The sequence below is a fragment of the Protomyctophum parallelum genome (assembly GCF_964188405.1).
Source record: "Protomyctophum parallelum genome assembly, chromosome: 10".
In the NCBI taxonomy this organism is placed as follows: domain Eukaryota; kingdom Metazoa; phylum Chordata; class Actinopteri; order Myctophiformes; family Myctophidae; genus Protomyctophum; species Protomyctophum parallelum.
Genome location: NC_139704.1, coordinates 7,471,249 through 7,495,078, shown reverse-complemented (window position 1 = coordinate 7,495,078; position 23,830 = coordinate 7,471,249). Strand labels below are relative to the sequence as shown.

At 44.1% G+C, this 23,830-nt stretch overlaps 1 protein-coding gene across 1 annotated transcript in view; it reads right to left on the bottom strand.

Moving 5' to 3' along the window:
- Window positions 1-23,830, bottom strand: part of adgra1b (adhesion G protein-coupled receptor A1b) — a 234,688-nt gene that overhangs the window by 135,380 nt on the left and 75,478 nt on the right. The window contains exons 8-12 of the mRNA XM_083774158.1: window positions 22,794-22,958; window positions 18,868-19,102; window positions 17,338-17,487; window positions 12,372-12,533; window positions 11,646-11,879 (exon numbers count right to left, since the gene is read on the bottom strand). Of these exons, the coding sequence (XP_083630284.1) occupies window positions 11,646-11,879; window positions 12,372-12,533; window positions 17,338-17,487; window positions 18,868-19,102; window positions 22,794-22,958 (946 nt within the window). The remainder of the gene's footprint in view (window positions 1-11,645; window positions 11,880-12,371; window positions 12,534-17,337; window positions 17,488-18,867; window positions 19,103-22,793; window positions 22,959-23,830) is intronic.

Sequence of the window (23,830 nt, the reverse complement as noted above, 5' to 3'; positions counted from 1 at the left end):
CATGAATGCAAAATATATTTGAAGCACACTCACAGAAATAACAAAGAAACTGACGCCCACAACAGTGGAGTCCACAGAGCGGTGGGTGGGTGTAATTAAAAAGCAGCAGAGCTCCATGGAGCAGACGGAGGCTATCTGAGGAGACAGGAAGGTGGGAACCACTTCAGCCTAAAGGCTCCGCTAATTACCTGTCAATGGAAAAGAAGGCAAGGGGAGACCCGAGCTGGTAAATATTACTGAGTCTAACCCCTCCTCCACCTCAAGAGAGAGTGTGTGTGTGTGTGTGTGTGTGTGTGTGTGTGTGTGTGTGTGTGTGTGTGTGTGTGTGTGTGTGTGTGTGTGTGTGTGTGTGTGTGTGTGTGTGTGTGTGTGTGTGTGTGTGTGTGTGTGTGTGTGTGTGTGTGTGTGTGTGTGTGTGTCATGCTGTGCTATATCAGCTCAGCGCCTGATGTCCAATATCTTGGAAATGGGTCAGCATGCCATATGTTTATGCAATTTCTAGGTAATTGGCTGTGAGTGGGCTCCAAAGCGTGCAGGGGACAGTGGGACACACACCATGGTGTTAAGCGTCTGTGAAAGTATCTCTCTTTTAAAGCAAATAATTAGGGTTGCACGATTATGAAATATCCGATTATTTGCAGGGTCATATCTGAGGATACCGATTCTGACCGACTCTGATATTACACGGATTATGCTGCCTTCAGACCTGCCTTAGAAGTAGCCTACACGAAACAAACGCGGCAGAGCCACTGACGGTCACATTATTGTTGTGTCATCAATATCTGTGAAAATAATCTGGATTATTTTGAGACCAATCCGATACCGATATGGCTTTTTTTTTATGGCCGATTTCGATATGCTGCTGATTATATCGTGCATCACTACAAATAATGTTATCTATAAAACCGTACAAATCTGTTCTGATATCATAACTTAAGCTACGTACTGTATATTTGAGCATGTAACGGAGCAGCTGAAACTGAGAATTGGATCGGTTGACGTGAAATCGTCAGTCACTATTTATAATGATCAATATACAATAAAAATAAATGTGTGCTCGTAACTGCATTAACCCAAATCATTTGAAGTAATAATGCTATCCCAGTTCAGTGAAAAACAACCCTTGCTTAATATTGTAAATATTTTCCCAGATTGAGGACGATGAGATTTTGCCCTCATGTCTCCTGAAAATCTGGAGGGAAAACAATATTTTCTAATTGAGTTCTGAAGGATTCATTTATATGCTTTGAGAGTGTGTCCGCCACAGGCAAGTGCTTATCCATGCCGATAGCTTTGCAAAAATTATATGCATACTTAAAGAGTTGTACGCATTGACAAAACAGTATTTTCTTATCCGACACATCAGGTTCTTCGTTGAGTGCTTGCACCTGATCTCCCCATATTTAAATAGTCCGTTTGAAGCTCGTGTCAAAGACGACTCACTACTGCGCGCACAAATGAGGAATGGAATAGAGAGGGAAGCGTTCACTCTTTGAGTGGCGTTCTTTTGAAAAAGTTCAGTAACCAGATCGAGTCACAGCTATTTTTGTGTTTTCCCTGCCAATTAGGAAGGAATTGTCTGAAACTGTGTACTGTAAGTTGGATGGGAACAGCTGTGGAGACCTTGCATTCAGTACGGGCGAGTGAATGATAGACTGACTGTGCATGCATGGGCGCCTCTAAATGTAATGCACAAAAGCACTGTGCATTATATTTCGTACCGTATGTGGTTTAATAGTCTAGATACTGCATTTAGTGGCATATAAACTAAAACTATATGTACAGTATATGCAACAAGGTGACCTTGCTGCTGGAACGGTTATGTTTTATGAAGATGCTATTTTGGCATGGTGTTTGCACAGCAGGGCTGTATATATGGGCCATATGCTGTGTGTGTGTGTGTGTGTGTGTGTGTGTGTGTGTGTGTGTGTGAGTGTGTCTTAGTTCAGTTGGACGCAGAACGGCACTAAACGGTCCCGAGGTTCTGCCAGTGAGAGAAACGGAGAGCAATAACTTATCAGTCAGTCAGTCAGTTAATATATCAGTGGCCTTGAGCAGCGGTGCAAGAAAAAGTACTCAAGTGTTTTACTTAAAGATGGAGTGCTGTGATTTTTGTATTTTTCCAGTTTTTCATGTACTTCATTAGACCCCTTGGTGTGGTTGTTATGTGCAATGATGTCTTCCCTTTGTATTTAGGGTTTCCTCCCGGAGGCTGAAACCTTGTCAGTCAAACGTGCCAATGAAAAAAGCTGAAGTGACATCACAATATCATCGGCCTCACCCTTTATCATACAACAACAGCCGTGGGTGCGGCTTCAGTTCAGGGGGATCACCACAAATCACCAGCCACCAGGCAAACCAGGCATACTTAATGAACTGGTGGGCGTGTCCACAAATACTGTACACGTTTTTGAAAATTCCTCCTAAACAAAATCACGGCACTCCATCTTTATGTAAAAGTATCAATACTGCAATGTAGAACTACTCCGTTGCAAGTAAAAGTCCGGAATTCAAAATGTACTTGAGTAAAAGAACAAAAGTATTGGGGTCAAAATGTACGTAAAGTACCAAAAGTAGAAAGTACTCGCTATGCAAAATGGGACGAGGTGAATCAACCGGCCGACCCATGGGCCGGTCGGCCCAGAGTCATAAAGCCGGGTACTATGGGCTATAGTTCCAAACATTGGAACTATCCCATTGAGATAGAATGAGCACTTCCGCATTCCATTGTTAACAATGGGAGTCAACGCTAGTGTCGCCACTCTCGTACTAGATGACGTTCACAAAATATTTCCACATCCCTTTCAGTGTGTGCATTATTCGCATTCAGAACAGGGACCCCTTTTGGTGTTTTAAGCATTATGTTATAGCCTACTTTTAGCTATTTTTTTTTAAATTGTGAAAATGTGGCACAAATCTTTGAATATATTCTTTTAGAGCGAACATTTTTATGAAGCATTGCTCTTTTCTCTGCTTGCGTTCCTTTCCATGTACTGTACTGTCTGTAAGACAGTACAAGCTAAAATAATCATAGACATGAGGAGGTCAGTGTACAGTGTAAGTGCTCTGCAGGGAATACAGACAGACACATGTCTGTGTGTGTATATATATATATACAGTACCTCACTGCACTGCATATACAATGCATTCTGCAAACCCGTGCGTGCCACTCTCTTTAAATACCCGCTAGGCATTTCAAGTCCCAGGTGACGACAACAGGGACAAGAATCACAAGATGTATTCATTTAATCTCTTTTCACATTGAGGCCTGTCTGCGACAATGTGCCTTGTCTTTTTGATGGCATTTGATGGCATTTTGTGTGCGCTTTATGTTTCTGTGTCGCTGACATATTAATGGAATTACTCTCCACAAATTTACTGCGAACTCTTCATCACTCATCTTTTTCTAATAAGAGTAAAGAAGAGCTACATGTATGGGAACAACCCTTAACACTAGGAAGTCTGAGCAGCCGTTCTGACCGAATTTGAGATTTCAATGTTTATTTTCTTAGCCCATGGAGTCCAGAGAAAGTTCCCCTTGCATGACTTTGTCTAAATATTCGATTGAAATCATCTCTGTTTTTTCCCCCATTTGAAACGTTTTGTAAATATGATTTTAGGCATATATCTCTTACTCAGTCTGACTATAATCGGCACAAGCGACCGCCGTCCCCCTTTCTCCCCCACTCGTCTGTCACCTCCGACAGCTGGAGACGGCATTGTTCAGGCCTGCATTCCATGTCCAACGAATTAAATCATATACGTTTGGCTGGTTAATTAACTTGGAATTTGTTTATTATTTTGATAAGATAATAGGAATATGAATACAATGATTATTATCATTGTTATTATTATTATTATATCATTATTGAATGCTCGGTTAGACTCGACCGACATTTACTTTCCATGAAGCGAGAATGCTTGCCGATGCGCGATACAAAATAAAAAGTGTTTGAAATATTTCCAACCAGATAGACCTCCCGAACCGCTAAATGTTTTGTCAGTCAAAAGAACAGTTCTTTCTGCAAGCGACGTGGAACTGATCTGCAAGTCTGCCTGCACGCAAGGCAATTTTTTTCCCCTCCTCCTCCCTCTCTCAAATGCTGCTGCTGTTGCTAGTGTGCAAGGCTTACATCCGGTAAGCTGTATGCGCTGATTTCCATACACAATACATACACGATCCGTATCCTCTCCTCACCGGATGTTGAATTCACAGTGCTAACGGCCGTATTTGAAAAGACGTATATCCAATCTTTTACACAATAAACCGATTTCCCGACATTTCCTTTTCACTTGATATCGTTTCGTAGAGAGGGCCTACATAACCGATCTATATACCAAATGAAAGTCCCAATTCTGTAGTTTACATGGTATTTTGAATTTTTTTTGAGCGAGTTATGTTTTATAGAAAAGAGTGGTGGAGAAAAAAAAGAACACACAAACAGACAGCTGGAGACGTCATTGTTCAGGCCTGCATTCCATGTCCAACGAATTAAATCATATACGTTTGGCTGGTTAATTAACTTGGAATTTGTTTATTATTTTGATAAGATAATAGGAATATGAATACAATGATTATTATCCATGATGAGGGTGGGGTGTTATTGAATGCATGCTCGGTTAGACTCGACCCGACATTTACTTTCCATGAAGCGAGAACGCTTGCCGATGCGCGATACAAAATAAAAAGTGTTTGAAATCATTCCAACCAGATAGACCTCCCGAACCTCTAAATGTTTTGTCAGTCAAAAGAACAGTTCTTTCTGCAAGCGACTATGTAGGCCTGCTGCTGTGGATTAATTTGTTTCACAGCCTATTCTGGCATATAGGCTAAATATCGCCAGCTCTTTGTCAGTCCTTCTTTATCTGTAAACTTTTCTGCAAGCGACCAGACCCGTGGAACTTTCCTTTTTCTCTCTCTCTCCCTCTCAGGGAAGCATGTAAATGTTCATGAATTCAATAACTGCGCGATGTTATAAACAGCAGCTGAGCTGGGGTTTCTCCTCAACATACAGTGGCAGACTGTAGCCTATATTTTTCTATTTAGTGTGCAAGGCTTACATCCGGTAAGCTGTATGCGCTGATTTCCATACACAACACATACACGATCCGTATCCTCTCCTCACCGGATGTTGAATTCACAGTGCTAACGGCTGTATTATGTTTTTTATTAATTAAACTGATATAACAACATAACGTGGCTAATAATTGTTTATTTGGAATGTACTTTGGCTGGTAATTTAGGTAAATATAACGCGACTCACTTGTATAAGTAATTTACTCATTCAGTGGTGTTGCAACGTGGTGTTGCTCCTGTGTCACATAAAGAAATAAAACAAACCTAAAAGTCTTTATTTTGGACCGCAGAGCTGCTTTCCGTGTCATGGACCACGTTAAGGGTCATTAATAAAGGCCATTGCAGCGGACACCAATCCGTTCCAGCTGCTTACCTCTCATCAAGCCCTTAAGCGGTGAGGGGCAAGCAGAGAGGTCCTCACGTGGTGCGACAACACTCCCCAGCTCTCCCAGTACACGAGGCAAGGCAGGCTAACCTTTAGGTTTCCCAGTGAAACAGAGACAAGAAAATCCTTTAACACTAGCAAGGCTGAAAAAATTTCACTACTACTCAGTCGGCTGAACGGTCAGGGGGACCGTGTTTTTGGTGCGATTTGATTGGCCACTCTCTCCCCCACTCGTCCCTCTCCAGCTGGAGAAGACATTGTTCAAGCCTGCATCCCATTTCCAACAAATTAAATCATATATGTTTCTAAACACATGTTTTCACTCCTAAAATGTATAAAACTAATAATACATGTGAAAAAGATATATTTTGCCGTTGCCCGTTAGTGCTATATTGCAACATAGCCATGGAAGAGTGTCGCGTTGCTGCCTTCTGTTGTTTTTTTTTTTCCTTCCAAAAGAGCAAGATCACTTGTCTTTTCTTGTGTGTTATCGATGTAATTAATATATGTGACCCCATGCGATGTACAGACTGCTTGACTAGGCATGTAAACATGACATAATTGTATTAATGTTTAAGTGTAATGAACTTACTAGCTATTGAAAAATGGCAGATCTACAAGCTCATAGCGCGCCACCGAGTGGCGCGATACGAGCTTGTAGGTCTGCTATTTTTTTTAATTTGTGAAAATGTGGCGCAAAGCGAACGTTTTTAACTAAAGTCTTTGCTTCTGAGGCGTTCCTGGAATAACATATTTTCAGATGGGGGTCGGTGGCCAATTACATATCATTTTTGGGGTCCTTGACATGAAATATTGAGCACCACAGATACAGAAACATGAGGTATTAAAGAAAACAGTATTTTTTTTAATTTCGATGTCAGGCCAAAATGGGTTAAAGAAATGAAATGCTCTGTTAGAGTCTGTCAACATAAGAGTGTCTCATAGTTGACTGTAAGTTTGGTCCATGTTCTCATTCAGATTTTATCACCAGCAAAATAACAAAATACACGGAGAACGCATGTATCATCCTGTAGAAAGGAGTATATTTGCTCAAATATGAAGCTATCTCCCAGCCAGACTACAATAAGGAAGTGGGCTACAGGCAATTAGAGGTTTTATGGTGCACTGGCAAGACACACATTTAATTGGCGACACTGGGAGTTTGGCTTCGTCAAATTGAGACAGCTAGGTGCACAGCATGCCAAGGCAATGAATGTGTACAACTGCTTGTCCAAAGTATAGCACACATCAATCTACTATAATAAGTTAGATTCCCTGCGGTGAGCACAGAACACAAGTATTCATCTGCCTATACATATGTCATGTCCTAGTATGCAGTGGTGGAAAAAGTACTCCATAGTTTTACTTAAGTAAAAGTACCAATACTGCAATTTAGAACTACTTCGTTACAAGTAAAATTACGGAATTGAAAATGTACTTGAGGGAATAATAGTAAAAAAGTTCAAAATGTGTACAAACTCTATTGAAAATAGCAGATCTACAAGCTCACAATGTGGCGACGCATTGTGAGCTTGTAGATTGGCTATTTTCAAATGGCCGAAATGTATAGGGTTGAGGTGGTTAATGTATGTTTTCTAATCAAAATTAAAATAGCCAAAGTAACTAGTAACAAAAAAATTCAAATAATTGTACTGAAGTAAAAGTAAAAATGTTGGCTCTGAGATGTAGTGGAGTAGAAGTAAAAGTACTAGAAATTGGAAATACTCAAGTAAAGTACAAATACCTCAAAATTGTACATAAGTACAGTACTTAAGTAAAAGTACTTTCCACCACTGCTAGTATGAGCGAATAGGGGAAGGGGATCAACGTCACATGATTCCATTGTTTGACCCGGCAAAAAAACTGGGATATGTGTCTCACAGAATATAATTATAGAGGGTACAGTATATGCACATGCATAAATTCAGTGGCAAATCGAGTGGCTATGTGAATGGCAAAGTGAGTTTAACGTTGTTTAATGCAATCAGATGTGGACCTTGTTTGGATGTATGGGCTGTCAAGGCCAGAAAGTCGTTTTTTGCCACTCAGTAGGCGTTCCCGCGTATGATGATGATGTTGCGCGCACACCCTCTACTGGCAGAAAGAAAGATTAGAATATTTGGCAGTCCTGTTTTCGTTTTTCACAAGATCGGTGGTTGTTGCAATTGCATGCACTGACTACAATACTTCACCATGTCATGTACACCAGTACACCACACCATATGGACAAACGGAAACATAAAATGCAATTCCATTAGTGAAAGCTGTGTTCTTTTACCCGGTGAAGGAATGGCGGATTGGGCCAAGAAAAGAAAGTGTTGTAACCTGCCGTTTTCTTCTTCTTTCTAATGCCCGAAAATGTTTGTTTGTTGTCATGATTTCTCACAACTCGAGTTGGCTTTGTACGATGCTTAAAAGGTCTTTAAATAAATACTTTTTGAAATGTCTATGAGGAAAATGAACGGGGAATCATTTCCTGGGCCCTGGTAGGGGGCGGGACTGCGACGCTCTATAAGCTTGCGCATGTAGAGCTCATCAGCAGGTTAGCCTAAACCACTGCTGTCTGTACTGGTATAGTATATATACTTTAAATGCTTAGTGTGAGGTATAAAATACAACAGACTTTTGTTCATCAAACAGAAAGATTGGGTATTGGGTAAGACTGACGTTATGTATCTTTCAGGACCTTTCACTGCTTCGTCTCAACCATTACTCAATGGCTCTGGTCTCAGCCACCGCGGTGGATATTTTGACATTCAGTTTTTTTGTTTTTTTTAATGTTGCCACTAATGTTGGAGCAGCCATAAACTAAACCGGTTCATCTCGATGTTCTGGGCATCTTTGTAATGTTAATGTTAGTAAAAAGCAGGTAAAAGAGTCAAGTTTGAGGCAGACTAACATCAGTCACTCTGCGCCTGGTGAGGGTTTAAACCCCGTAGCTACATCGAGTCCGCCTACAGGAAATATGTAAGCTGCGACCATGAGACCCGTTCCTGGATTCGTCTATAGGGGGACTGCAGTAACTCTAGTCCAGTAGTTCCCAAACATTTCAGCCTGTGACCCAAAACAGAAATTAGATATTCGCCCGGGGGACCCATGAAACTAGTGGAAATGGCAGATTGCCATTTCCACTACTTCTTAAATGTTCGTTGTAATTTATGGAATTTCTTCGGTTATTCTTTCATTTCTTCATGACATTACTGAAATTTGTTATTAATTCATGAAAAGTTTAGCTTTTTCGGGAATGTTTTGAAATGATAATAATTAAAAACCAAATGCAGGAAACAAAAACTATGGGGACCCGTTACATTGTGTCCACGACCCACAAATGGGTCCCGACCCAGTGTTTGGGAACTAGTGCTCTAGCCCCCATGGTCCATTCGTTTCAGCTCAGCACGCGCGCGCACACACACACACACACACACACACACACACACACACACACACACACACACACACACACACACACACACAGCCTGCAGCTAAAACCTGACTAAGCTCTGTAATCGCTGACAAACCACAGGGACGTGCCATGTCTCACCGCAGAGGAGCAGGGATGACGGATATGTATAGCAGGCATATGCACACACACATACGCACGTGCACAACAAGCACGCATGTACGCAAACACACACTGACTTAAAGAGAGAGTTCAGATTTTTTTTTAACTTAAGCTGTATGAAATACTTGCCATTAATATAGTGGTTGCAACTGTATTAATTGATTGCCCGAGTCCCGTGGTGGGACTATTAACCCATTCTGACCTGAGATCAGATTCATACGAGTTTTCCACTGGACACACACTGGTCTGATTAAACCCATTCTGACCTGAGATCAGATTCTAAAAATGTCACAGTCGTGCTTCGATTTTTTTCAAAAAATAGCAGACCTACAAGCTCGTATCGCGCCACTCGGTGGCGCGATATGAGCTTGTAGATCTGCTATTTTTCAATAGCTAAAGCATAACATGATGCCAACACCAAAATGGGTGCCCGGTCAGAATGGGTTAAGTAGTTCCGGTCATTTTGTGGGGGACACAGGGGGCCACGCATTAAAAGTAAATTAATCCACAGAATTAACGCTCTGAATTAAAGAATATATATTCAAAGATTTGCGCCACTTTTTTTTTGTTTGATCATATATGAAAACTATTGGTGGAGCGCTTTGTCTAACCCATGTTATGCTTAGCTGTGATTGGACCACAGCAGTTTGAGGAGGGGCTTAGCTATAGGTCAATTGTGCAGATAGCATATATAGCATCTAACCAAAACACCCGCAGGAGGATCACTGACCACCCCGAGGCATGATTACTTCTAACGCGACTAGCGACAGCACCGCGATGAGCTGTCAAAAACACAACCTCTGGTTATAGAATTGGAATCATTGAGTTAGATTCAGCGTTATTAGCATCAGAAGATTTTGCCTCCCGTCCCTTGCCTGAAGAAGGTCAGTAGACCGAAAGCTTGCTAAATAAATACATTGATTGTGCGCAGATCTGAGTGTGCGGAGCTTCCCTTTATTTTTTTCTCAGCCCCCCGTCCCTTAAAGTGGAGGGGGAGCACTTTTGATGACGCACTAGACTGTAGTGTGTGACGCACGCTGATATCAAACAAGTAATTCTCCGTCTTTTGGATCAATACTCCTTCCTGGGCATATAACGTAATCAATTAATAGGACGGAAGATGACTCAAGGTGTTAATGTATATTCAATCAATAACATTGAGGATTTTACTGTAAACTACGCACTCGCAATGTGCACAACACCACGTGCATGTACGCACACATCATAGAGAGACACTCTGTCTGGATGATCTGACTCCGAGCCACACCCGTCCGATGCAAAAGTAGAGGTTTTGTTGCCTTGTCCCTTCTCTGCATAATGCATCAGCTTTGTCATTGCGGAGGGCCACAAGCTGCGTCGGAGCCACGGAGGGGCCGTGGCTGATTTAATATGACAGCGACACAAGGCCGCAGTATCCATCACAGGGGAGTGGCCTACATTCACAGACTCCCAAATTGCCTTCGTCCCATTCACAGCCTCCTCCAATATGGCACACCTATCACGGGGCTGATCTATACGGCCTGCCAGGGCGCCCAAACAGGGTGTCACCCTGCAGAGACGAATGGACAACAATAACGCACTAAAGAAAGGGACCGACCGCAGTGACACTCTTGGAACTGGGCCACGTTCTGTAGCTAGTGTGGGCTTCAACGTCCGGACGTCCAAACTTCACACTATCTCTCTTTCTCTCCAGTGACTTTATACATCCTATCCCCTTTGTATCCATGAGCTCTGTTAAAGTGTCAAAAAATACCAAACGACCATTGCATTTTAAAACATACTTTTGGGAACAAATAAAATATACCTGACCGTAGACAACTTTTGGAAGAATTTAACGACGGAAAGAAAAATACACAATGTTTATGATTTTTGTAACCAGATTTTTTGTAACCATTATCTATAATGTATCTAATGACTATTAGATTCTATTATCTAATGTAATCCTGGGCGCTGCACTCCCTCTGCCAACCTGGGGAGAGCAACGGACTGACCTAATGCTTCCTTCTATGCATGAGGAGTGCAAGCTGCGGAATCCAAGCCGGGGACTTTCTCCGGCAGCATGTGGAAGTAACGCGTTACTTATTTCCCCGCCATTAGGCATCATTAAACATTAAGAGCAGGGAGATAGATATACAATAACAACCCCCCCATGGGGAACAGAAATAACAGAGCCCACCGGTGGTGCTGGGGTGGCGGTGGGAGCAAACAACACATAACAGCAACCAGGAACCATATGCATAAGGAAGGCAGGAAGAATGCATGCAGTCTAGGTGAGCTTAAATACCCCGCCCAATTGGTCAGGTGACTGCCACATCAGCGAATGACATGTAGGTCTTGCAAACGATCTATACACCCACATAGTAATGCAGCATATTAATAATAATAATAATAATGAATTGCTCAAAGCGCTTTACAATGGTTCATTCATTAATACATTGGGAGGTGAAGCGGCGAACAGTCAAAGCCAGCGTCCTCACACCAAGGTTGGCGAGCTCACACCGACCAACTCATTGGAGGCAATGTATAGGGTTCAGTGAATTTCTTTTTTAGCGCTTTACTCAAAGCGCGTTACAATGGGCCATTCATTCATACATAAGGAGGTGAAGCCCTTAGTACTGTACCTTACTGAGCTGACTGGCAGCAGGCGGGCCGCTGCTGTTGACGGTGTGGCATTTGAAGTTGAGCAGCGAGTCCCCCGCGGCGTCTCCTCCTCGGCGCTGCTCTCCCTTCACAGAGGAGGAGCCGCCGTCACCCTGGGGGGCCGCGGCGGGGGCATGCTGGAGCGCCATGCACGACAGACCCAGGAAGTTAGACGGGCGGATCAGAAAGGCCTCCAGAGCGATGTTGGCAGACACCTGAGGAGAGAGAGAGAGAGTAAAGAAAAAGTAAAGAGTATGGGAAAAGTACTCGATTGTGGGTACAGGCTTTAGTTTAGACATACTATATACCGATATAGTGTGTGCGTCCCCTCAATTGTTTTACTTAAGTAAAAGTATCAGTACCGCAATGTAGTGGAGTAAAAGTACAATATTTGCCTCTGAGATGCAGTGGAGTAGAAGTAAAGGTCCTGGACATTCGAAACGTAAAGTACAATAGGCCTATACCTCAAATTGTATAATGTATATATTTCACTTTACATTTCCATATTATTAATTCATCAGATGGATTTAGTCAGTGTGACTGCGACTGTGTGGCCAGAGGAAATATCTCCTGTACCTCCATTCCAGCTGTATCTAATCAGCACAGACCAAATTAACTCCTCATTATCCAAAGGAGCGAGATGAAAGGTGCGGCGAGGCGATTGCCCCGCTCAATCAACCTGTGTGTGTGTGTGTGTGTGTGTGCACCTTGGAGATGGCATGGTGCTCTGTGGTCAGCGCCAGGTCAGCGATGCGCTCCACACACTGCACGATGCGCGTGCACGCCCGGGCCTCGTTCTGTGCCATCCACAGGATGTGTTCCTCCACCAGCATCATGTTACTGGCTATGTCCGAGATGTAGTCCCCCAGCTGTGGACGCACACACACACACACACACACACACACACACACACACACACACACACCACCAGCATCATTTTACTGGCTATGTCCGAGATGTAGTCCCCCAGCTGTGGACGCGCGCGCACACACACACACACACACACACACACACACACACACACACACACACACACACACCACCAGCATCATTTTACTGGCTATGTCCGAGATGTAGTCCCCCAGCTGTGGACGCGCGCGCACACACACACACACACACACAGACACACACACACACCATCATCATCATCGGCGGTCACTCGTATCCGAGTATGACTGTCCTCCTTATTGGTCCTTGTGGGTCGTCAGGTGGCGATGGAGGCCGATTCTGGACCCGATTACTCTGGTGCAGTGTGGACAGGGGAATGTAGTGATGGGTTTGGGTTGGACCGGTTTATTGGATGGTTTATTTTATTGGATGCTCTCTCCTTCCTGAGTCTGCGCTTTTTCGAGGTCGTCATCGTATTTTGCAGCACCCTCACGGACAAGGTTTCTCCAGGTCGTCCTGTCTGTTGCCTTGTCTTCCCAAGCTTTGAGGTCAATGTGGCACTTTGTTACTTTGTTTTAATATTGTCCTTATACCTCTTCTTTTGACCTCCCGGCCAAATTCTGTGTGTGTTCTTTTGACACACACACACACACACACACACACACACACACACACACACACACACAGACACAGGCACACGCACACGCACACACACACACACACACCACCAGCATCATTTTACTGGCTATGTCCGAGATGTAGTTTCCCAACTATGGGCACGCACGCACGCACACACAAACAGAAGGGTGCACATGAACAGCAGCAACTGTGTGCTTCAGGCATGTGCTCGCACACACACTACTTTTCGCATGCTCACTCAGTCGCTCGCGCGCACACACACACACACACACACACACACACACACACACACACACACACACACACACACGGTACATCATTCCCGTAACAGACACATTCATTCATAATCTGCAGACTGCAGTCAGAATTACAAGATGCAAGGTTTCATTCATCAGGGCGTTAGATTTAATTTAGATTAGCAGCTCAGATGGGGCTATAATCACTTCCTGGGGATGACATGACATGTCATTCACACCTACTTTTCACTGTTGATCCGATTGATTGAGTAAGAGAGGGACACTTTTTATTAATTTTTATATTCCCCCCCATCCATAACCCCATCCACCTTCTTTTTGACGATTCTTTCTGGGGGATAGTCAGAACAGGTATAGGGTAAAACAAATTGTCTTCACTTACAGCATTTTATTGAGCAACGTTTTGGTCTTTTTGGTCAGACCTTCATCAGGCATGAAAATCACTTTTTTCAGACACAGAAAAAAATCGCATTGCGACGGACTGTGGCGTTGTTGATTGGCCATTTTTGCTATTTGTGCATGCACGACACCATTGTTACAACAAGCGTTTAGGGTTAATCGATTTAGTCAGTCATAATAAATCTATTCGAATTGTCTGTCGATTTGTTGATTATATACACATAAAATATATATATATATTAAATGCTTCTCATTTACAACATTACGTCGGTTTATCAGTTTTGATATATTTTGGGTTAATTGCCCATGCAGCCCTACTATAATGGGTTTTTGAACAATTGAATGAGAGCTAAAGACTGTCTCTGGCCACTGGGAGACAGAGGATAATGGTTCACCTGAGGTAAAACATGTAACCCACACCCACCAAAAAACAACACATCTTCATGAGTGTAATTGTAATTGTCATTCAGGTCCATCGTCGCCATACTGTAAGCAAGAGGGAGGAGGATGAGAGGAAAATGTTAAGCTGTCTGGAATCGATCGAAGGCTCTAAGCCAGTAAAAAAAAGTTCAACAAAAATGTTCAACAGAATTAAAAATCTATACATTTCATTTAGAGAGAGTGTGTGTGTGTGTGTGTGTGTGTTTGTGTGTGTGTGGGAGGGGGGGGGGGGGGGGGGGCGTGTGCGCGTGTGTGTGTGTGTGTGTGTGTGTGTGCAATCAGGTTCCATGAGCATATTTGAACGGTGTACGTTTGCATTTGCATTCTGTCAGTATGCTATACGTATTATGTGCATATACTGTATGGTGGGTGAGCCTGAGCCTCTATATCTGTCATAATGATGTGCTAGAATGTATAATGCATGTACATTATAGTACTGTATATGTGTATGTATCCATGACTCAGCATGTGTAGTTATGTGTGCGTGCATGCGTGTGTGTGTGTGTGTGTGTGTGTAGGGGGGCAATTTTTTCCCATTTTTGGGTCCCAAGGAGACACCACAAATATATTTCAGGTCTTGAGCTTGAAAACGCCTGTGAGCGAACCTCTGCTCCTAAAGCCCAAAAATTGCAGCGTGTATAACACTGTTGCCATGGCTCTGCAGTTAGCCTCAGCCAGCCTATCTCCCCACGCCATCCGCTGAAGCTGGCGTTTTTATAGTCAAACTGAGCTGTGGATAACCTGAGGGTGTCATACATGCATTTATAGATGGAGTGCCGTGATTCTTTTCCACCCTAAAACGTCTTATTGTTATATAAGGAGGTATAAAAAAATTACTGTCACCTCATAGACGCATGAAAAACTGGAAAAATACAAACATTGTGGCACTCCCTCTTTAAAGTTGAGCTGTTGAGAACCTGAGGATGCCATGTTGCATCCATTTAAAGTTGAGTTGTGGACAACCTGAGGATGCCATGTTGCATCCATTTAAAGTTGAGTTGTGGAGAACCTGAGGATGCCATGTTGCATCCATTTAAAGTTGAGTTGTGGAGAACCTGAGGATGCCATGTTGCATCCATTTAAAGTTGAGCTGTGGAGAACCTGAGGATGCCATGTTGCATCCATTTAAAGTTGAGCTGTGGAGAACCTGAGGGTGCCATAGATCCATTTAAAGTTGAGCTGTGGAGAACCTGAGGGTGCCATGTTGCATCCATTTAAAGTTGAGTTGTGGAGAACCTGAGGATGCCATGTTGCATCCATTTAAAGTTGAGTTGTGGAGAACCTGAGGATGCCATGTTGCATCCATTTAAAGTTGAGCTGTGGAGAACCTGAGGATGCCATGTTGCATCCATTTAAAGTTGAGCTGTGGAGAACCTGAGGGTGCCATAGATCCATTTAAAGTTGAGCTGTGGAGAACCTGAGGGTGCCATGTTGCATCCATTTAAAGTTGAGTTGTGGAGAACCTGAGGGTGCCATGTTGCATCCATTTAAAGTTGAGTTGTGGAGAACCTGAGGTGCCATTCATCCATTTAAAGTTGAGTTGTGGAGAACCTGAGGGTGCCATAGATCCATTTAAAGTTGAGCTGTGGAGAACCTGAGGGTGCCATAGATCCATTTAAAGTTGAGCTGTGGAGAACCTGAGGGTGCCATGTTGCATCCATTTAAAGTTGAGCTGTGGAGAACCTGAGGGTGCCATGTTGCATCCATTTAAAGTTGAGCTGTGGACAACCTGAGGGTGCCATGTTGCATCCATTTAAAGTTGAGCTGTGGAGAACCTGAGGATGCCATGTTGCATCCATTTAAAGTTGAGCTGTGGAGAACCTGAGGGTGCCATGTTGCATCCATTTAAAGTTGAGCTGTGGAGAACCTGAGGGTGCCATGTTGCATCCATTTAAAGTTGAGCTGTGGACAACCTGAGGGTGCCATGTTGCATCCATTTAAAGTTGAGTTGTGGAGAACCTGAGGGTGCCATACATCCATTTAAAGTTGAGCCCGTCAACGTCAACTGTTCTCCGTCTGCACCTCATGTTTATTCTTATACCCTTGTCCTCCTTAAATCATGGTCATTCAGAAACGTCTTGAGTGTAGGAAATGCATAAATAATCTCCGGGTACACAGGAATAGCAGCTAGCAATAATGTGCAGTTTAGTAGTGGCCCTAAATTGCATGTTAACAGAAGATTGCAGATTGCAGCTGAAATGGGGGAAATTAGCAGCCCAGCAGGGTCTGGGATTTGTTTTGGAGCTGGAGTCAAGTAGGCTAGCCAACAAGCAGAGCAGGGAGAGGCTCATGCATATACAGTCTACTGTGATGACATTCACTGCACTGTAAACAGCCCGTACGTCCAAAAGGAAACACACTTTGGCTTTCTTCACGGTGTCGTTCTCGGAATGAGCAATGAAGCAGTGCATGGTCAGGCACGTTGTAAACAGTGGTGTAAAGCAGGGGTTCTCAAAGTCTTTTGGCTGGGGACCCCCAGGACATTCTTTGGCCATGTCTCGCAAACCACTGCCCCCCTCCCCGCCCCGCCCCCAATACAAATTGACCGCTACAATAATCTTAATAATAGAGAAAATGCATCATAAAATAAATAGTCTACTGAAACCAGATATAATCATTAAGGAAAGTTTATGCATGTGCTACGTGTACAATGTGAACTCTTAATTTCCTGTTTCCAGCCATTCTTCCTTTTTTATAATCTGGGGACCCCCACAATATTTTATTATTATTACAAAACATACATTAGCCATTGCCGCCCTGTATACTATCTACAAGCTATTGTGATATTTTGATCTATTTGACTATATCACTGTCATTTCGATTGGGCCTTTTGGACCTGGGCGTCGATTGGGCCTTTTTGAGAAACCAAAAATACACAGGGAAGACATATTATTTCAATATTCTAACCACACCTGGGTGTCTATTAGAGCATAGACACATACAAAACAGAAAGAATTGTGGCAGTCTGGTTGTGTGTGTGTGTGTGTGTGTGTGTGTGTGTGTGTGTGTGTGTGTGCGCGTGCTGTGGCGCGTGTGCCTCCTTAGTCCTTACATCTCTGCGTTGCTCCAGCAGCCTTGTCAGCCTCTCCACGAGATGTGTGACAAAGATGACGTCCATGACATCGGTGAAGTGCGCCGCCCTGCTGGTGAAAGCCACTAACTGCCGGCCCAAAGGCTGAGCGTTGGAAGTATTGATGGTCATCTGGAATAGCATAAGGGAAGGTTTCATACGGTCACTGGGGAGGAAACCTCATAACTCCAAAATGTTCATTTTTCAGGAAATGAATAATATACATTTTCAGGAAATTAAGAAAACCTTAATTTTTATAAACAAAGCAATACAGCCTCATCAAAGTTGGTGTTGTAACTTTATATATTGTCAATTACTTCCATGAGAGGGGGAGAGGTGGTGGAGTTAGTTGCTTTAGCAGACATTTTGAGGGTCCAATGGAGTTAAGAGGATTTGTCCAAAGCACTTTTTACTACTTTCCAAACACACAGACGTAAAGGGTGTTCAATAGCACTGATTCATGCCAAAACAAATCTAAAACCTCAAACATGGAGTTATGAGGTTTCCTCCCGACAGCAACGAATTATGCTAGAAAGTGCAACTGAATGAACCGTGATTAGGCCGTCTGGGGCCAGGCCTGCTAGCCATACGTTGTTGTTGTCATTTTACGCTCTGTTGACTATGGAGGTGGCACAGTTATGTAAGAGCTGAAACAACTAACATTAAAAAAGGCTGACCGTAAACAAACAAAATGTGTATTTAATATTTATAGATGAAGTCTCATTTTGTTTTTCAGCATGTGTTTTGCTGCAGACTTGAGTAGGAGTGCGATGTACTTATCTTACAGAGCTCTAGGCTTTCTAGGGAGTCAACAGAGAAGAACTCACAAGATAAGAATGGGAGAAACCACTCATTTTTTCACCCAGTGTCAATTATAATGTAATCCTGGGCGCTACACTTCCTCTGCCAACCTGGGGAGAGCAGCGGACTGACCTCATGCTTCCTTCTATGCATGCAGTCCAAGCTGCTTCTTTTCACCTGACAGGGGGGAGTTTCCCCGATTGGACATATAGCTCGTGGAAGGAACACGTTATTCCGACCAGTTCCTTTCCCCTCCATCAGGCGCCCCGGCTGGCCAGGGGGAGTAAGTTTAGAGACCAGGATTACTGCATGTTTTTGTGAGGGTATCTACCCTAGGGGACACGGGGAGAACATATGAGGGTACCTACCCTAGGGGACACGGGGAGAACATGTGAGGGTACCTACCCTTGGGGACACGGGGAGAACATGTGAGGGTACCTACCCTAGGGGACACGGGGAGAACATGTGAGGGTACCTACCCTAGGGGACACGGGGAGAACATGTGAGGGTACCTACCCTAGGAGACACGGGGAGAACATGCAAACTACACACACAAAGGCAATTTCGCCAACCCCGCCTCGGGTATGGACACTGATGACGCGGAGGAGGGAACACGCGCCCACAGCGTCCCCAGCTGGAATCGAACCCAGGACCTTCTAGCTGTGAGGCGACAGCACTACCAACTGTGCCACCGTGACCCGGCAGCCTTACCTGAGTGAGCTCGTGCAGCACGCGGGTCAGCTCGCTGGCGTACGGGCACTGGGTGTAGTCCTCCTCCGCCCAGCGCCCGCTCCGGTCACAGCGGCGCCACGCCTTCTTTTCCCTCTGAGTGGCGGCGGCAGAGTGAGGAGGGGGCGGGGCGTTGCCTGACGGGTACGGGGCGGAGCCAAAGGTGGCGGGCGCGCAGGGCAGGAAGGCCAGGATGCCGGCCAGGGTCTTCGGCCACCTGTTCCCCCGAAAGAGAAGAGGACGTCCACATTTAAAATGAGTCCCACAGGATCTATATAAAACTATGTCAAATCTATTTAAAATCTTTACATTTTATTTTTGTATTTCCTTTTCTGCTAAGCAGCGAGCTATATATCCTTAGATGATTTCTATTTATATTAGGATACATTTGTGCGACTGTAAAGACGAAACGGAAGTGGGGAGGAGGCTCCACTTCTGCTTGAATATTGTACTCATGACAGCTCTTCTGATGCTCCAGACTGTATGATGGAAACATTTGAAAATGGCTAGAGGCAATAGTCTGGTAACGCGCACAGTATCAGATGAGGGCACCTCACATATTTTATACAGTATTAGTGCAGTGTTTCCCAACTATAATCCATTAAGACCAAATTTCAAAAACACCCTTTTTTGCAAAAAATATATGTTAATGATGTTTAGAAGATTTAGAACACTTCCCTGGGGTCTTTATGTGTGTAATATGTTTGTTTAGATTTCAGCAGTGTACATTGTGTCACAGACACTGGTCTCACTTCCTTCCTGGACTACATGTTGTCTCAGTAAGACAGCCCTCCCCCTATCCACAAGGAGGAGCAGTGCACCAAAGCATTATGGGAATTGTAGTCCAGGAAGGAAGTGGGCCCAGTGTCTGTGACATCATGGACACTGCTAAAATCAAAAATATCAAAAACCACATATTACACACATAAAGTCACTTTTTAAATATAAGTGGACCCCAAGAATGTCATGTATTTGGCCACTGACCCCCATCTGAAAATATGTTGTTCCAGCTAGGGGACCCCCCAGAAGCAAATATTTGAGTTAAAAGCATTTGCTGTGAAAGAATATATATTCATAGATTTGCACACGTTTTCAAAATCGCTGGCGTACAGGCACTGGGTGTAGTCCTCCGCCCAGCGCCCGCTCCCCCCCCCCCCTCTCTCTCGCTCTCTCATTAGCAGGCAACAGTGCAGCACTCTCTCTCTCTCTCTGTTTGGCACTACAGCGCCCCTACTGGTACTAATAGTCATATACTGGTGCTCATTAACGTCACACGGACACATTGGTTGAACACATAGGTGAACACAGACATTGCTGTTCCTCTCCACTCAAAAATAAACCGAACTACAAGCTTGTGTGTGTGTGTGTGGGGGGGGGGGGATGGAACCACTCTATTACTGTACAGTATGAAGGACCGTCATCAGTCTCTCCTTCCATGTGTGTGCCAGTGATAAATGACAGGGCAAAGTCAGGCATCTGTCAATGTGCTTTATTTGTGGACTGTGGTGCGTGCTGGTACCAATTTTTAACAATTACTTTGCACTTGCACTTGATGTTTTCTTTTTTGACAAGGCATTCCTCACTGAAGGGGCGTGTGTGTGTGTGTGTGTGTGTGTGTGTGTGTGTGTGTGTGTGTGTGTGTGTGTGTGTGTGTGTGTGCGTGTGTGTACTACTTTTTATGTACAGTATATGATGTATTGCCATGCTTTTTTGTTCTTGCTTAATGTAAATCGCTCTGGATTAAAGAGCGTCTGCTAAATGCCTACATTGTAAATTGTACATGTATTGACCTGAGTCACAAGGGCTCCCCCTTCAGCTGCTTCACTGGCATTAGACAGGAGACACTGACTGTCACCCTGAGTGACTTCATGGGGTTCGTGGGTACCAGGCCATGCCCATTAGTTGAATAGTAAAATAATAACATGTTGTTCATTTTTGGAAGATTATTGCTGGTGGCTGCGTGCATCTGTGACATCAACTAAATGCCTGGGAGTGAAATGCAAATGTCAGGGAGTGAGCGAGGGGGTCGGTTAGAATCATTAACCCATTTTGGGGGCGGGAACGCCTTTTTGTGTTTTAAACATTATGCTATAATTTAGCTATTGAAAAATAGCAGACCTACAAGCTTGTAGCGCGCCACTCGGTGGCGCGCTACGAGCTTGTAGGTCTGCTATTTTTTTATTTATTGAGCACCACTTATACAGAAACATGTCAGAAAACTGTCAGAATTTAGAAGATTTCATTTCATTTCGACGTCGGGCCTAAATGGGTGGAAAAAGGCTCGAGCAAACGTCACACCTAGTGAGCGTCAAATATCAGACGGTGAAGAACAGAGCATTGATTTCTGCAGTATGTGCTGTCTATTGACTGGCCTGTCCGAGGCATAGGTCTGTGTCTCTCTCTCTCTCTCTCTCTCTCTCTCTAATTCCCCATGCAGGGCAGCAGTCTAAGATAAGTTAATGCAAAGGCTCTCACTCTCCCTAAATGAAAATAAAAGACCTCCAAACGGAGGCGGCAGGTAATCTGTCCTGATGATAGGAACCTGCATTTCCATCAAACCCCCCATCTCTCTCTCTCCCTCTCTCTCTTTCTCTCTCTCTCTCTCTTGTTGCAGCAGTAGTGGCTACTTAGTAATAAATGGAACTAATTCCCCCCACAACCTGGAAAAAAGAAAAGAAAAGGGGGGAAAAAGGGGTCTCATTTTCCAGCCCATTACGTCTGTGCTCGGCAGAAACAAAGGCCCCGTGCTCGCTGCCACTGCTGGATGGGCTGTAAAGTACAGCATGGGTGTGTGTGTGTGTGTGTGTGTGGGGGGGGGGGGGCTGCTTGGGCCTGGGCCTGGGGCAGAGGTGGACTGAAGGCGCTGCATGGGCACAAGGAGTGAGAAGATTGATGGAGGACAGGGCCTGTGTGTGTGTGTGCGTGTGCATGCGTGTGCATGCGTGTGCGTGCGGCTGTCGCCTCCAGGCAGTGACACTGTAATGAGTGACATATTGTGATGTTCTGTTGTCTCGCTGAAGGACTTTTTTACAGGCCTTCGGAGAGTTAAGGCCACGGAGAGTTAATTTACCTGGCGTTCATTGATATGCCTAACACATTCTGACCGGGCACCCATTTTGGTGTTGGCATCATGTTATGCTTTAGCTATTGAAAAATAGCAGATCTACAAGCTCATATCGCGCCACCGAGTGGCGCGATACGAGCTTGTAGGTCTGCTATTTTTGAAAAGAATCGAAGATCGACTGACATTTTTAGAATCTGATCTCAGGTCAGAATGGGTTCGTCAGACCAGCGTGTGTCCAGTGGAAACCTCGTATGAATCTGATCTCAGGTCAGAATGGGCTAACACACATGGCTGATCGTTGGCAAACGCCCGTCCAGACCACAAGGACACGTGGCTCTTCCACTCACTTCATCTTTCTTTTAGTTTTTCGTATTCAAATGGAACTCCCGCGGTTTACAACGACCATCTGTGCAGAGAGGAGACGACTGCCCTCAGGATGTTGGTGAGTTTAAGGTTAGGGTTTTTTTGTGAGGTTATAGTTGGGGTCCATTGTTTTTGACCAGAGTCCTTGCGAGAATCACATGGCATATACTGTATGTTGGCTACAGCTGTGCACGATCTGCACTCGGATGAGCGGTCATAAAATATCTGCATGCAATCATAAGCATTTAAATGCTTGCAGCGGAGCTCAAATCAAATACTAAAAGTCAGCAGTGTAACTTTCATACCAGATTAGAAGGTGAATGTCTCCAATATCTACTCATGCATACTGTTGAGCCATGAAGCTCTTTCACAGTAAACTGAAAGGCTAGGAGCTGAGAGGGCAACATTCGTGCACATTTAGCACGCTAGAGGCCATTTAACCATGAGGTCATCTCGACGTAACCGCATCGAGGGCGCTCACCTGAAGTCTCCCTTGTTGTTGCTGACTCTGTCGGCCGGGCAGTACAGCGCCGAGGTCTCCAGAACAACAATCTCCATCTGACGAGACCTGTTGCCACGGGAACTGGTCACCTGGCACTCCCAGATGCCGGCGATGCCCACGTCGATGTGGGAGAGGATGACCTCGCTGGAGGTAGAAACAAAACAGACAGCAGTGTTGTTTTTGTCGACTAAAACTAAGACGAAAAATGTTTGTCTAAATGAAAACTATGATAAGGCTGAATATATTGACAATTTCGTCAACATGTAAAAACAAGACTAAAATGTTAGGAAGGGGACTAGTGAACAAGAGATCCACTTTAAGTCATCTTATGATAATATCTTATGATATTTAGTCGACTAAAACTAGGCTAAGACTAAGACATTCCAGGTGACTAAAATGTGAATGAAACTAAATGAAAACTATTCAAGAGACTATGACTACAACTAACATAGAAATTTGCTGCCAAAAATAACACTGGCTGTAAGGTGCATGTGCGTTTGTGTATGGCTGTGCCGTGTCGCGTGCGTGCCTTATTTAAACTAATTCCATCAAGGGAGCGTTGCATATGCATGTGAGTGTGCTATGACTGAATGTTGGCCTCAAGTGATCATTACTCATTCTTAACTGCTTGGTCAAATGGCTTCCTATCACAACAAGGATTGTCTGGTTAACCCAAAGGATGGATGAAGTGGCCAAGTGGACAAGAACTCTACACCATGACTGACTCAAACTGGTGGAAGTCACGGCTTTATGTTAAATAATAAAATAGGATGGCATGGAGAGATTGCTAGGCAACTGACATTATCATCACCATGGAAATACTTTCTCCCTGAGAAACACCAACTATGACATGTAAAACTACTGTACACGCTGTGGTAATATCCACATTGCGTGTGTGTGTGTGTGTGTGTGTGCGCAAAGAGAACATTTTTGCTGCATTCTTGTGGAATAGAAAGTTTCCAAATGTGACTCCGGGAGCAACACTGCGGCTTCACAGATGTGAGCTTTGTGTCAAT